General features: G+C 44.4%; 2 protein-coding genes across 4 annotated transcripts in view; both read left to right on the top strand.

Annotated features, from left to right (window-relative positions):
• Window positions 1–841: 841 nt before the first annotated feature.
• Window positions 842–4,601, top strand: LOC113945182 (guanine nucleotide-binding protein G(I)/G(S)/G(O) subunit gamma-11). Of its 2 annotated transcripts, XM_027639069.1 has the most exons (3): window positions 842–991; window positions 1,136–1,239; window positions 4,162–4,601. In XM_027639069.1, exons 2-3 carry the CDS (start codon window positions 1,144–1,146, stop codon window positions 4,285–4,287), a joined length of 222 nt encoding a protein of 73 aa, XP_027494870.1. In that variant the 5' UTR covers window positions 842–991; window positions 1,136–1,143; the 3' UTR covers window positions 4,288–4,601. The 2 variants fall into 2 exon arrangements, with proteins under 2 accessions (XP_027494870.1, XP_027494869.1); XM_027639068.1 differs by having other exon boundaries at window positions 846–1,239.
• Window positions 4,602–4,796: 195 nt separating this feature from the next.
• LOC113945180 (probable acyl-CoA dehydrogenase 6) overlaps window positions 4,797–13,098 on the top strand; it is a 79,282-nt gene continuing 70,980 nt past the window's right edge. For both annotated transcript variants that reach the window (XR_003526978.1, XM_027639066.1), the window contains exon 1: window positions 4,797–4,934. Coding sequence is in view for 1 of the 2 variants with exons in the window: in XM_027639066.1 (XP_027494867.1) it covers window positions 4,812–4,934 (123 nt within the window). In the remaining variant the exon portion in view is untranslated. The remainder of the gene's footprint in view (window positions 4,935–13,098) is intronic.

Genomic DNA, 13,098 nt, shown 5'->3' on the forward strand with positions numbered 1-13,098 from the left:
ATTTTAATGGCCTGCAGCTATGTTCTGTCTGAAGGGTCCTGAGTTGTGCCTCCAGTGGTATTGTAGAAAAGCAGCTGCTAGGATGAGAGATGCTAGGGGCTGTACAACTAGGCAGGAAGGGACCACCCTGTTCTAAAGAGCATAGTGCCCTATTTGGTATCTAGACCTCAAAGCTGTATGCAACCACAGCTGAAGAGTTTCCTAGCTCCTTCTTGAGTCTTCTGAAACCCTCACTTATCTTATGTGGAGTACTCCACTCTCAACACCTTTCCTAACTCCATGATTCCAGAGACCCTTGATGCAAGCCAGGCACAATAACTGTCTCATGCAGAGCTGCAATTCTGCTTTGCAGACACAGCTACCAACAAAAGTTGCTGTCTCTGGCATTGATGGGCTGGCTGCCTGCTGGGGCAGTTAACATGAGAGTGGTTCCTTCCCCTCTCTACCTTTTCTGTCCAGTCCCTTCGTGGTGGTAACACACAAGTATCAAGGAATGTGCCCATGTAAACCACCTGATTCTACCCTAGCTGCTGGGCAGAGTAACACAGAGCCAAAGGATGCTGGTGGCATGGACAAGCATGAGACATTGCGATGGTCAGAAGGTGGAAGAGGAGAAGGAGGTGTCGGGGAGAAAGACTTCACAGCTGGGCCAAACCCCCCAGCCGACCTCCCTACGTTTGCTCCGCAGCAGTGGTGAAGAGGGAGAGGCCGGAGAGATCAGCACAGCAGGGTCCTCCAGCTCCTGCCGCCGGTGCGGCGGCGGGACCGAACGCACAGCCTGGGGGCCGCTCCGGGACGGCCGGACCTCCCTGTGCAGGCAGGGCCCGTGTCAACGCCCCGGCAGCGGAGTCGGCCTGGACGGCGGGCTCTAATCCGGTTAGGGGGGATTAGCGTGGAGGTTTAAAGGCCGGAGCGGCACGGAGAACGGGTGCGGGCGTGCCGGAGAGGAAGCGGTCGCCGCCGACCAGCGGGGCAACTCGGACGGCAGCGTGTGAGTGAGCCCGGGGGCGGGCCGGGGGCGGCCGTCCCACCGTCCCACCGCTCCGCCACCGCCCGGGGGCTCCGGCCCCGGCGCCCTCGCTGCCCAGACGTAACCTTTTGTTGTCCCTCTCTCCCTCCCTGCGCGGTTTGACAGTGTAGACGATGCCAGCCATCAACATCGAGGACCTGAGCGAGAAGGACAAACTGAAAATGGAAGTGGAGCAGCTCCGGAAAGAAGTGAAGCTGGAGAGGCAGCCGGTGAGCGGGCGCGGAGAAAGGACTCGAAGCTGCCCTGCCGCCGAGGCGGACGCCAGGGCCGGGGCTGGGGCGGGGAGCAGCCCGTTAGTCCCTGGACGGAGGTGCGGGGGCTCATGAGGCGGCCAGGGGCACGTTGGGAGGGCGGCGGGACCGGGGGCGGCGAGGCTGTGAGAGCCGCTCCTCCGGAGAGCCCTGGATGTTTTGGGACGGCTGCGGTTTGCACCGACGGCTCCTGCCACCCGCTTTGGATCGGGGGTCGGGGACAGCGTTGTCGACACAGCACCGCTAACACCGCGTAGGTCCTTCCCAGGGTGACTGTGGAGCGGGGGGAAAGTAGCGCACCACTGCGGGAGAAGGCGCCGCGAGAGGCTGGTATGGGCGCGCCGGCCGCGGCTGTTCCCGGTGCATTTGGCACCCCTTGGCTTCCCCTCCCCGCGAGTCCCTGGAGCTCAAGGCCGGCACAAGGCAACCCTGCAAGGCGAGGGAGGAGCACGTCGCGCTGTGTTCCTCTCCTCTGTAGACAGAACGCGCTGGGACCTGTCGGTGCCAGGAGATGGGTGCTGTGCAGTGGGAAGCCCTTCCGCGGCACCGCTCCCTGCCCCGGCTTCCCTCTTCCTGCGCTATGCAGTTCCCGGGCGGAGGGCAGGAGCCAAAAGGCTGCCGGTGCGGAGCCGTGACCCACCGAGCTTTGTCCCATAGAAAAGTTGTACTTTTAGACATTTATACTGATTGTTCCTTTCCACAGGTGAAGTACTTTCCAGTTAAATGTTTGTGGTTTTCTACATTTTCTATAAATGAAAGACGTGGAACTGATCTTGCTCTGAAACTAATATTCTTTTTTTTTTCTTATTCTGCATGCCAGCAGAAGCAAACTACACCTAAATAAACACTTCTAGTTAAGACTAAAAATACATTTATATGTGGGAATCAGTGGCATTAGTCACACTAGTTACTAATCACCTGTCTAGGTGTTCAGCCCAGAAAATAAGAACGCCAGAGTTACATTTTAGCTATGAGTTAGGTATCAGTGATTGTAGGTGTTATGGTATAGTCTAAAGCTCCAGCAGTGTTGAGGACTTGATATCGAACTACTATAGATAGCAATATCATCCCTCAGAGAGTTCCCAAGCAACTGAAATTTACTCTGCAGGAGCTAAAGGTTTTTTATTATTATTATTATTATTATTATTAATAATAATAATTAATAATTCTAATAAATATTATAATAATAATAACAATACTTGTCTACATTTTCGAAATAAACCAAAAGCCTGATCACTTTAGGGAAACAGATATTTTAGATTCACCTGAAGTAAAGCACAGACTGCATGCTCAGTTTTACCAGTGCATTGTAACAGAAGTTTCACTGTGACAATGAAATCTGTATTATGGTCACCACAGTCCCCTGGTACGTGTATGGTTGGTACAGGGACAGGGAAATGCAGAAGCCACACTTTTGTTGTTACCAAAATTTTTAGCCAAAATTTTCTTGACTCCTTCCTATACCTTTACAGCACAAAAAGGAAGTGTACTTTTGAATAATTTTTGAATGAATAAAAATTTTTGAAGGTGTATTTAAGCAGGCTTTTTTTTCCTTATAAATGAGAATGATCCTGGTGATGCTGACTGAAGTAAAACAAACCCTGGTCCTGCATAGACTTTGGAGCACAACTTTACTATGGGATAAGGTGCTCCAATTTGAATGAACAGGGTTTGCAAGGTAGAGAAGAGTAAGACATACAATGGGATTTGTAGGTCCAAAGGTGGCTAGATTTTATTTTATACACTGTTTAACTGGGAATTAAGTCTGTTCTTTCTGATGGCTTAAAGCTTAATTTTACTCTGTTGTCTGTGATAGAGCAGGCAAATTCATTGGTTCTCTTGTTATAGTTCTACCTATGAAGTAAAATATAATTAACAAAGAAGGCAAAAGGCCTTAAATTAGAAATACTAATCATCTAGTGGCCTGGCCAACAGCTGGTTCCTGCTGCTGACGCTGCACAGCTGTGCCGCTGCAGGGACTGTGGGTAGGAAGGGAGGAGGTGGGGACAGAGCATGTCCTCAGGCATGTCAGGTGTTCGAGCATCTAAGGACAGTTTCTGCTGACACAGGGAAAAGAAGCAAGAGGGGTGTGTGGATAAAGAACGTCTGGAGCTGGTGAGATTCCCTTGTGGACTCTCATGCTCCCCAGATACTGTTACTGCATGTTCTCTTGTCTTAGTGAACAAAAACTGAACACATTTCTTCTCCACGGGCAGGTTCTGTGCAGGCTTACCTACATCAGTGCTAGTTTGCTATGAATGCCACGCATAGTGTTATGTGTATTATGTTCTCTCATAACAAAATAGACTATTCTGTTAACTATTGTTCAAAATAACCCCGGGTAACCTGTAAGTATATTGTCTTTCCCAGTCAGGTCTTTACTGTCACTCAAGATGCATCGTTGCTCTAATAGAACCACAAAGTAAGAATTTGTATTACCACTGAAAAATCACTGCTGAATGTTTTGTTTGGGAAAAACACGTAAAGACATAAATACTTTAAAGCTGAATTGAAAGTTACTGACCCTGAAACCATTGACACTAAGTCATGCCAATGCTGAGGAAGAGTGTGATCTGTAGCTTAATAAAACTACGTTGGATAACTAAGTTTATGTAAACTTAAATGCAAGTTTGTGTACGCAGCAGTTGCTGTTACAAGTGGCATATACATTCCCAGAGAAACTCACATGTTCTGTGAATATCAGGCTGTGAAAAAAGAGGAAAGAAGGTGAGTCTGCATGTGCTTAGTGCTTGCTCTGTGGTCAGATGTTTTATGCTTGGCGGGAAGGTAAATAAGAAAGATGTGAATTCACGGATTTCTTCCTCTGATGTTCATTAGCTCCGGTCATAACACAGCTTCTTCTCTGTCCTTTCCCTCGAGGTGTCCAAGTGCTCCGAAGAGATCAAGAACTACATCGAGGAGCGGTCGGGCGAGGACCCGCTGGTGAAGGGGGTTCCGGAGGACAAGAATCCCTTCAAGGAGAAGGGAGGCTGTGTCATCGCTTAGAAGAACGGCCCCTGCGCCTGCCCCCGGAGCAGACATTGCTCCTATACCCCTACGGAGTCACTAGCGTGTCCCTACCGCCACCGGTCCGTGTTGAACGAGCACAGGAGCGGATTTCTTGTTATTTTCTATTTCTCCTTACAAAAATACAGAAACCCACCCGAAAGCTGCCGAGATCCGCGCAGGCCGCTCAGCAGGGCCGGCTGTGCCCTGCTCCCCGGAGGGCCCGGCTCCTGTCGCTGCGCGGGGCCCTTTCGCCACCCGCTTGTCGGTCGCTTCATGGCTGTTCGTTGGCATTAAAGAAAACCTGCCTGTAACCCGAGACCTACCGTGGCTTGCTGCGGGGAAGAGAGGAGCGGGAGGAGGGAGGGGACGGGACGGGGCGGGGCAGGGCAGGGCAGGGGCTGCCGGGGTGACCCGGGCCAGCTGGTCGGGCACGGCGGCTGCCCTCGCCCTTGGCTCTTGGAGCGGGACAGGCTTTGGCAGCCCTCGGCCTTGCCTTTGGAGTGGGACCGGGCGCGGCGGCCATGGCGCTGCGGGGCGGCGGGCGCTGGGCGCGCTTGGGCTCGGCCCTGCGCGGCCGCAGCTCGGGGCCAAGGGACGGCGGTGACACCCCGCAGCACCGCGACCTGCGGGCGGCCCTCAGAAAGGTACGGGGGGGACATTCGGGTAGCGGCGGGCCCGGGGGACACCCGTCCGCGCCACCCTGCGCGGGGAGAGCGAGCCAGGGCAAGGGCAGTGAGTGGCCCAGAACGGCTCCAGGTGTGCTTAGATAAGTAACTTTTCGCTGCCAGTGCCAGAAACTGAACAGCGTGTCCCCTGGTCCCCTGCAACCCGCAGGGTTGCACAGCCCTTCCCGGCGTGTGCTGCCCCGGTCCAGCGGGGCGAGCCGTGCCGGCCGGCCCCGGATGCCGCCGGTCACTGAGCCAGCTCTAGACGGGAGTGATGGAAGGCTCCTGCGAAACTAGATCATAAGTCCAGAGGAAGCGAGGCACTTCTGGTAAGGTAATGTGCAAATTGAGTGTCAATCTGCAACTAACGGTAGTGCTGGTGACCTCTGTGCATTCCCATCAGCGAGGTCAGTGTCACCTGTAGAACATCCTGGTAGGATTAAGAGCACCTGCCAAAGCCAGAGAATCAGCCGCTGTGACGGCAAGGAGCCCTGGTGTGGTGCACACTGCGAGGCCGGGGCAGCAGTTTGTCGGAGACATCCACCTTTGAACTATGAACGAATGAGAAAAGTGCAGAAGTTCAGTAACTGCAGCAATGAGTAAACAGCATTTTTGTGGCAACCACAGAGGACCAAAGAGTGAGTTCAGAGGAAGGCGTTAAGGAGTGTAAGGACTTGTCCCAGACTTGTAACCCTAACCCTTACCTGTAGGTAAGTTTGCAAATTCTATCTGGTAGTGCAGTGCTCTGCTGTAGCTTTTTAAAAAACAGTATGCTCTGAATTGCCAGATATTGACTCTTTTTTATGTGGGTTTGGAGCTGTGCTGTTCTATCTTTAATAGATGCTTTTAAAAATTACTTGAAGAATCTTACATTTCTATGGATAAATTTAACTTTTTCCCAATTTTGCCTCTTCCCCAGTTCACTGTTTACAAAAGATAGTGGAGTTACTTCTAAGTTATGTGATGTTTACCTCAGGTTTGTGTTGCTTCAAGCATTAACTTTCACACTTCCAGTGTTAAAATATCCCCAAAGCAATTTAAATAATTGTGTTTTCTGTCACTAAGATGAGGCCTGTTTTCACTGAGCTTTAGGACCTGTGAGTTCATTTTCTGTGTTAAAAAAAAAGACGAAAGAAACCTGAGGAATAAGAGATCCATGACCAGTCAGTTTCTTAGTAAATTAGTTTCATTAGTCTAAATTCCTGGACCCTTTGCAAAGCAGAAATAAGATGCCAGAGAAAGAATCACTAGAAGAAGCTGGAAATGAATCCTCCTCTCTCACCTGGATTGAGAGTGCAGAATTTTGTAGCTAATACCATCGTGTCAAATTTGTGCTGATCCCATCTGGAAGGAGCCTTCATGTATCTGTGTAACTGGATATCTGCAGAGCTTTTTGCCCAGTGACCTTGTTCCATGCACACCGCTCCCCATCACCTGCCCGGGCACTACAAGTGCATTGATGAAAAATCAGTGTCCTGAAACACAGAGGACAAAGCCAGATATTGTGAAGACAGTGATTGGGAAGATTTTAAAAGTCCTGCTTCTTTGTCATGGATAGGTTAAGGCACACATTATATTGTATTTCAAGTGTTCATGGCTGTTTGTTTACTTAGAGATGAGATGAAGTGCAGGGAGTAGTAGCTCTATAGTGTCTGCTGGTGCAGTGTTTGCTGTTCTGCTGTGTGACACAGTGTGTTTTTTTTTTTTACAAAAACTTTCCCCTCCCTTGTTTCTATGCCCCCCACACCTGTTGAAGCGCAGCTAACAACATGCTCTACCTTGCTGGATTCAGTGCCCGTAATTGCATCATGGGCTAAGAAGGAATGTAGTGCTACATTTATTGCATAGAACTTTATGATGAATATATTGTAGAAGAAATCACAGTAGGCAACATAAACCTGATTTTTTTCGTTGTCCTCTATTTTAAAAAATATTTAGGTCACATTTATTTTAGATTTGATCTGATCATATAGGAAAAAAAGAAAAATCACTAGTTCATGTCAAATCCAGTCTGATGTTGTTCACCTAAAGCTTCTAGGAATCAGTGTTTGTTCTGGCTTAAGTTAAGCCTGTCCCTGATGACTTTAGGATAAACTAAAAAGTAAAGTCTTTGGGAGACAAAGACCACTCATGGTCTGCACCACATTTTAAATATTGTTATGCAAGCTGGGGCAGTTTTCCACTAGCTAAATCCTAATGCCACTACCAGAGAAATCTGAGAAATTAGCAGCGCAATTCCACGAGTGAGAATTGTTATTTTTTTTGTCTCCATTTATTTTGGTTTTTAGTATATTAAGTTAACGTATTTTAAATTATCTATAATTTTCCAATTGTTCTGAGCAGGATGAGGAAGAGACTCTTATAATTCCAGGGGGCTGTTTTTAGCAAGGGTATTGAAATGACTCTGTGAGTGGTTTCCTTTACAACTTTATAGGTCACCACCCTTCCTCTTGGAAATCGAAAATGTGACTTTTCCTTAACTCGTTGGACAATGCTTGCAGTGTTCTGGCATCCCACAACTTGTTGCAATAATTAAATTACAGTATAGCTGATTTGAAGGAAAAAGGTTTAACCTACTCTGGATATGTATGCATAACGATATTCCTGTACATACAGGATGTATACATGCTATTCATTTTTCTTTTTCTCTGGCATTAGTGACATTGAGAAATTGGTAAATTTGGTTCATATTTTTCTGGAGTGCCATGTAATATGAGTGACGTTTCATTTTATGCCTAGTGGTGACTGGTTCTAGTTACACTGTGTCGTGTGTCTGTAGGATGAGGATTTCCCCCCTTGACAATGAAACTCCACCAAAGGACATCTATACCTTATTTGCACTCTTGGCTTGTATGTCATGAGTTTCTGTTTATTCATATATGTATTTTTACAAGAATTAATGTCCTTTCATATTAGTGTATAAATGATCCAAATTAAATATTAACATTTGCTTTAGCTTTCTGGTAAAATTACTCTAAATTCTCTGTCAAAATAATATGACTCTTTTTGACCACCTGGAAAATACTGAACGGTGACCACTATTACCACTGGAGCACCTTGGATGGAGTTGGTTTATTTATCTTTGTAACAAACCATAAACCACTGTCACAGAACAGAAAAGTAATAAGTTGCTGATATTATAGTTAAAAGTTAAAAGTTAGTGTCTCACTGAGTTGGGGGGGAGAAAAGACACAACTGAATCTGAAAAATACTGGCACCTGTAGTTTTAAAACCTAATTTATCATGTACCTGAGGTAAAAGTTTCAGGAAAAAAACAGGTGAATGTGACATTGATAAGGCTTACAGAGTCTGTACTGAGTGCCCTTCTCTCCCTTCTGTCTAAGGGAAGCAAATGTATTCCCAGATTCTGGGGTATTTGAAATAGCCTTTGTCATCTTGTGACTGATAGAAAGACCATATAGACATTTAGGGGCTAATTGTCTTGCTGGTGTCAAGAATTTTGGTACCAATTTAACAGAGAGGAAATCTTTATAATTGAATTTTGTTGTTATTGGAAGAGGCAGCTGGGATATACCACTGTAATGTACCATCCAGTACCTCCACCAGTGCCCTACCAAGAATTGCTTTTAAATCAGTGTAGAGGAGTAAGAGGGAAAAAAAGAGCTTCAGAATATTCAAGCAAGATCTGTAAAAAGCTTTTTCTGATAGTAGGACAAATGTTAGTTAGTGTATGAATGCTTCATTCTGTGGCAAAAATGCAGTAAAGACAATTTTGTAAGCAATGTTCCTATTTGTTACTTGGTGTCAGAGTATTGCATACATCTGAGATTGCAGTTGTTGTGTCCAAACACTGGATTTTTTTCCTGCCCTGTATTAATGTTAGAACAGATTTCCACTGCATTGAGTTAGACTTTCTGTGCCTAAGGGATATTTTTGTGCCTCAGGTCTAGTTATTATATTGCTTTATCATATGACTGAGCAAACATCTGGGCTTAAACAGGTTTTGCCATGGCAGTTCAGATGTAATGGTGTGAGCCATAGTGAGATAACTTTTGTTCCTACAGGGAGGTAATCCAGAGCCAGGAGGACCCAAATCCCAACATCCCAGCATCTGGTAGACATTACACTGTACCACAACTCAGCATCTATGTGTTGAAAAGTATGAGTTGCAGGAGCAAAAAAACCCGTCACTTGCTCAGTTTCGTACGGCTTTCACAACTTGATATAAGTAGCCTGGATACTATACAAGCATATTTGTATAGTATATTATAGTATACTATAGTATACGAGTAGCCAGAGCTCCCAGTCATCCAAAAGGCTTGTCCAACCAACATCAGTGCCTAGGCTGGTCTTTCATTTTCTTAGTATGATGATGATGATGTGTGCCCTCTGCTTCTTCAGTGGAGCTCCCAGATGTGCCAGCTCCCAGATCTGTGCCAACAAATACACACAGGGTGGAGGGGAGCACATGCTTCTGCACTCCTGGCAGACCTGTAGGATTTTAAGCTTTCAGTAAGTGTTGGCAAAAACTTTGTGGTTGATTCAGGGTTTGAATTTTCTGGTTTCCTGAAATAAAATCTGTAACCAGATGTATGGGATCAAAAGACAATCAGTATTTGATTTTCTGAACCAGTTATCAGCTTTGCTTTATGCATTAGGTATGCTGCAAGGAACTGTGTTGCAGTGAAAGGGAAGAAACACAATGATTTAAACAGAAGTATGTCCAGTTACTGCCAAGTGAATAGACCAGGCAAAATTACAGAATAAAGTGCAGGCTTTTTTCCATGAAAAAATTAGATTTTGTAAAAATAGATGAGGACAGGTATGTTTTATTATACAATGAGAAGCTGCCAACTTCTATGTTATAGAGGTTTTTGTTCCACTATTTTTTTTCCTCTATTTTTTTTTCCTCTGAGAAGTGGAAAACTTAATTTAGTAACAGTTTGTTCCTGTATCTGCTGATCACTGCAGTCTTTGGTACCCAGTGCTGTAGCAGATTTCATGATTACTTTGTTGCCTGTGGCACAGCTTTATTGAAGATACAAAAGAATTGTGGTGCTCTAATTAAACAGTTTTAAATACAGCTTTCTATTTCAGACTTATATTTTTCAGCTATTAGGAAAAATTTCAAGTTTTTTTCCCCCCTTATATAAGACTAGTGAATATTGGTTTAAAATCCTCTGGAAGCATCTCTGTAAGCTCAGCTCTGGCCACAGCTATGTGCAGTGGCAGTGGAGAAACCCAGATGTGAGCCAGGCCTGTTCACCCTCACTTTGCAGCAATGAACAAAGAAGTAGAAGTATCCTAAAGATACCAAAAGCACTAGATGATGTATTATCTGCCCCTTTGAACTGGCTTTATAGTGCTAAGCTGGAATTACATTTTTCCTGAATGTCTCAAGCTTATGTAACACCCATAGTGAAAGGGAAAAGGGGAAACGATCAGAAATATCTGTGTATTTACAAGTAAATGTGCACACATGCACAGAGTAGATTGAGGAGGGGTTATTTGTAACCTGACGTAGTTGATATGTCTTTTTGTTTATTCTGTCAAGTGCTTAGTACATTTACAAGCAAAATAAAAGATCAGCAATGCAGTCCATGGAAAAGGAGCATGATGAGCCTAAGTGTCTGCCATGGAGACCACGCTCAGTCAGGTACTTCTGTGTGGTCCTAACTTTATCTTTCTGTAATCCCACCAAAGCAAGGGGACTGGCAATGTGTTTAAATGGGGTAGGTGGAACCATTATTTTGTTTGATGTTTAAGATTTTTTAGGTATGGAATTAAAAAAAAAAAAAAGCTTAAAAAGCTCAAGTCAAAATTACTTCATTTTTGTTCTTTATTTTAATTGTCTGCATATTCTGCTTTTAGGACTTGTTTTTCCTGCCACATGTTTTTCACAGGGTCATGAAACAGATGTCTGCTCTTAAATTGAACTTTTTCAGTTCAACCCAATATCATTGTGGAAAACACTTTCTTGGCTTGTTTTCCAGCAACAGTCCAATGATAGGTCAGAGTATAGAAGTTTCTGTATCATCACTGAGACCTAGTCCCAAATCCCATACTGCAGTAGGACAAATTCTTCATTGACAACTCTTGTAGACAGTCATTTGCCCAGGTGGTCACATCATATGTTTGGCTGGGTAGTCAACTATGAATATAGAATGAGGTGCAGAGTGTATCCAAATGCCAAATCTTCTCTGTTGTGGGCAAGAGGGAGACCTGCCTTCCTTCTGTAAAGGAGAGAGGTGTTTTGGCAGCATCTAGGACATTTGCTACATTGACAGGACCCCTTGCATAGCAGTGAGTCATATTTTACATAGATCTCCTAGGTAAGTCCTAACTAATAATAATGTATGTTTTATAAGAGAAGAATTGAGGGCTATCCCCCTTTCTTCAGTTAGTATTAAAAAAAGCCCAAATCAACACAACAGCAACCCCCCAAAAACCAAAACCAACCAAAAACCCCAACTAAACAAAAAACAAACAAAAAACCTCAAAGAAAACAATCACCAGAAAACGGTCCCGCAAAACTTCCTGGAGACCTTTGCCCAGTGGTGGTGATGCATCCTGAAAGAGGAAGCAGTAGGCTGCAACTTTGCTCTCTAGGTCATGGCAGAATTCAGACAAGAGCATAATACTGGATTTTGGTTGAAGAAGAAAGTGCTCTAAATAACTTCATATGAGCAGACAAGGTTAGTGCTGCAGGGAGCATTTTCTGGCTGCTGTGTGGTTAAATCATGTTTGTTTAATGTGGTTTTTTTTAAATTGTGGTTTTTTAAGTCACATAGTGCCTCTGTTTCTGCACCCTATGTCATCAGAGACTGAACGATTGGCTCTCCTGCTGGGGCATTGCCTGTGTCAGGTCCGGGCTTGCCACTACCATGTGGGGTGACTCAGGCACTCAGGCAGCTCCTGAATTCTGCTAGGGTCTCCTAGCATGTGTCATGGGGACTGGAAGCACAGAAGTTTGTTGCTTATTTATTTGCTTTTTACATTAAAGATCTTATTAATTGCGTCATCTTCAGTTATTATATTAATAGAGCTAAGTTTGATTACTGTAACTTGATTTAAAGGGGAAAAAATGCTGCTCCCAACATAATGTTGTACAGTTATGTCATGGAATCATCGAATGGTTTGGGTTGGAAGGGACCTTAAAGATCATCTATTTCCAACCCCCTGCCATGGGCAGTGATGCCAGTCACTAGATTATGTTGCTCAGGCCCCCATCCAACCTGGCCTTGAACATTTCCAGGGATGGAGCATCCACAACCTTTCTAGGCAGCCTGCTACAGTGCTTCATCATCCTCTGAGTAAAGAATTTCTTCCTAACATCTAATCTAATTCTGCCCCCTCAGAATCCATTTAATCTTTACATGAAATAGCTTTTGCTTGGACATTTTCTCTTGCTTTTCTAGTAAGTTAGTCTAATCTCAACTGAGGTATAAGTCAGCTTTAGTAAAAGTTTGTGATTTTTTTAAGAATTCAGTGTATTATTTTCAAGATTCATCATTTTCCTAATAGTGTGCTGAAATATGCTACTACTGCACAGTATTATAAGCTGTGGATATAAGAGGTATTGTGTGTAGAAGTGGTATGGCCTTTAATTTCTGGTTTGAATTGCATGATGGAAGGTAAACTTGCTGGTGAATAATGAAAAGAAATTTAATTGATGTAAAGGACATCTGTACATGCTCTCAGTAACCAAATTAATTCAATTACAGTTTCTACTGTTGTAGAATGCATTTATTTTAGAATGCAGTGAGAATTAAATGGCAACTGCTAATGTTTCTGGGTACCTGTAGGTACAATATCAGCACAGAATATTGAGCATTATGTGAAGGAAACCCCCCAACTGTAAATTTTTGTTACTTTTCTCATTTAAATAGTACAATAAATTTCAATAGAACATAGTCAAAACATGCAACTCTTTGGCAATCATTTGGAGGGATATTTTAATTGCTTTGTTTTAAAGAGAAATTAGAATAATCTACTATTTAAAAATTTGAATTTCTGTGTCTGTCCCCTCTATAACCCTGCCATTGCACTTCCCCATTCCCTGGCAGGAAACTACAGGTGCTGTTTTCACAACACTTTGTCAAAACTATTTTTAATGAAAACATTTTTCTTTTTCTTACCATCATTCAACAAGAAATGAGTTTGTTGGCTCTATCAGTTTCCA

This window comes from Corapipo altera, unplaced genomic scaffold (assembly GCF_003945725.1).
Source record: "Corapipo altera isolate COAL_440 unplaced genomic scaffold, ASM394572v1 44, whole genome shotgun sequence".
NCBI classification, from domain to species: domain Eukaryota; kingdom Metazoa; phylum Chordata; class Aves; order Passeriformes; family Pipridae; genus Corapipo; species Corapipo altera.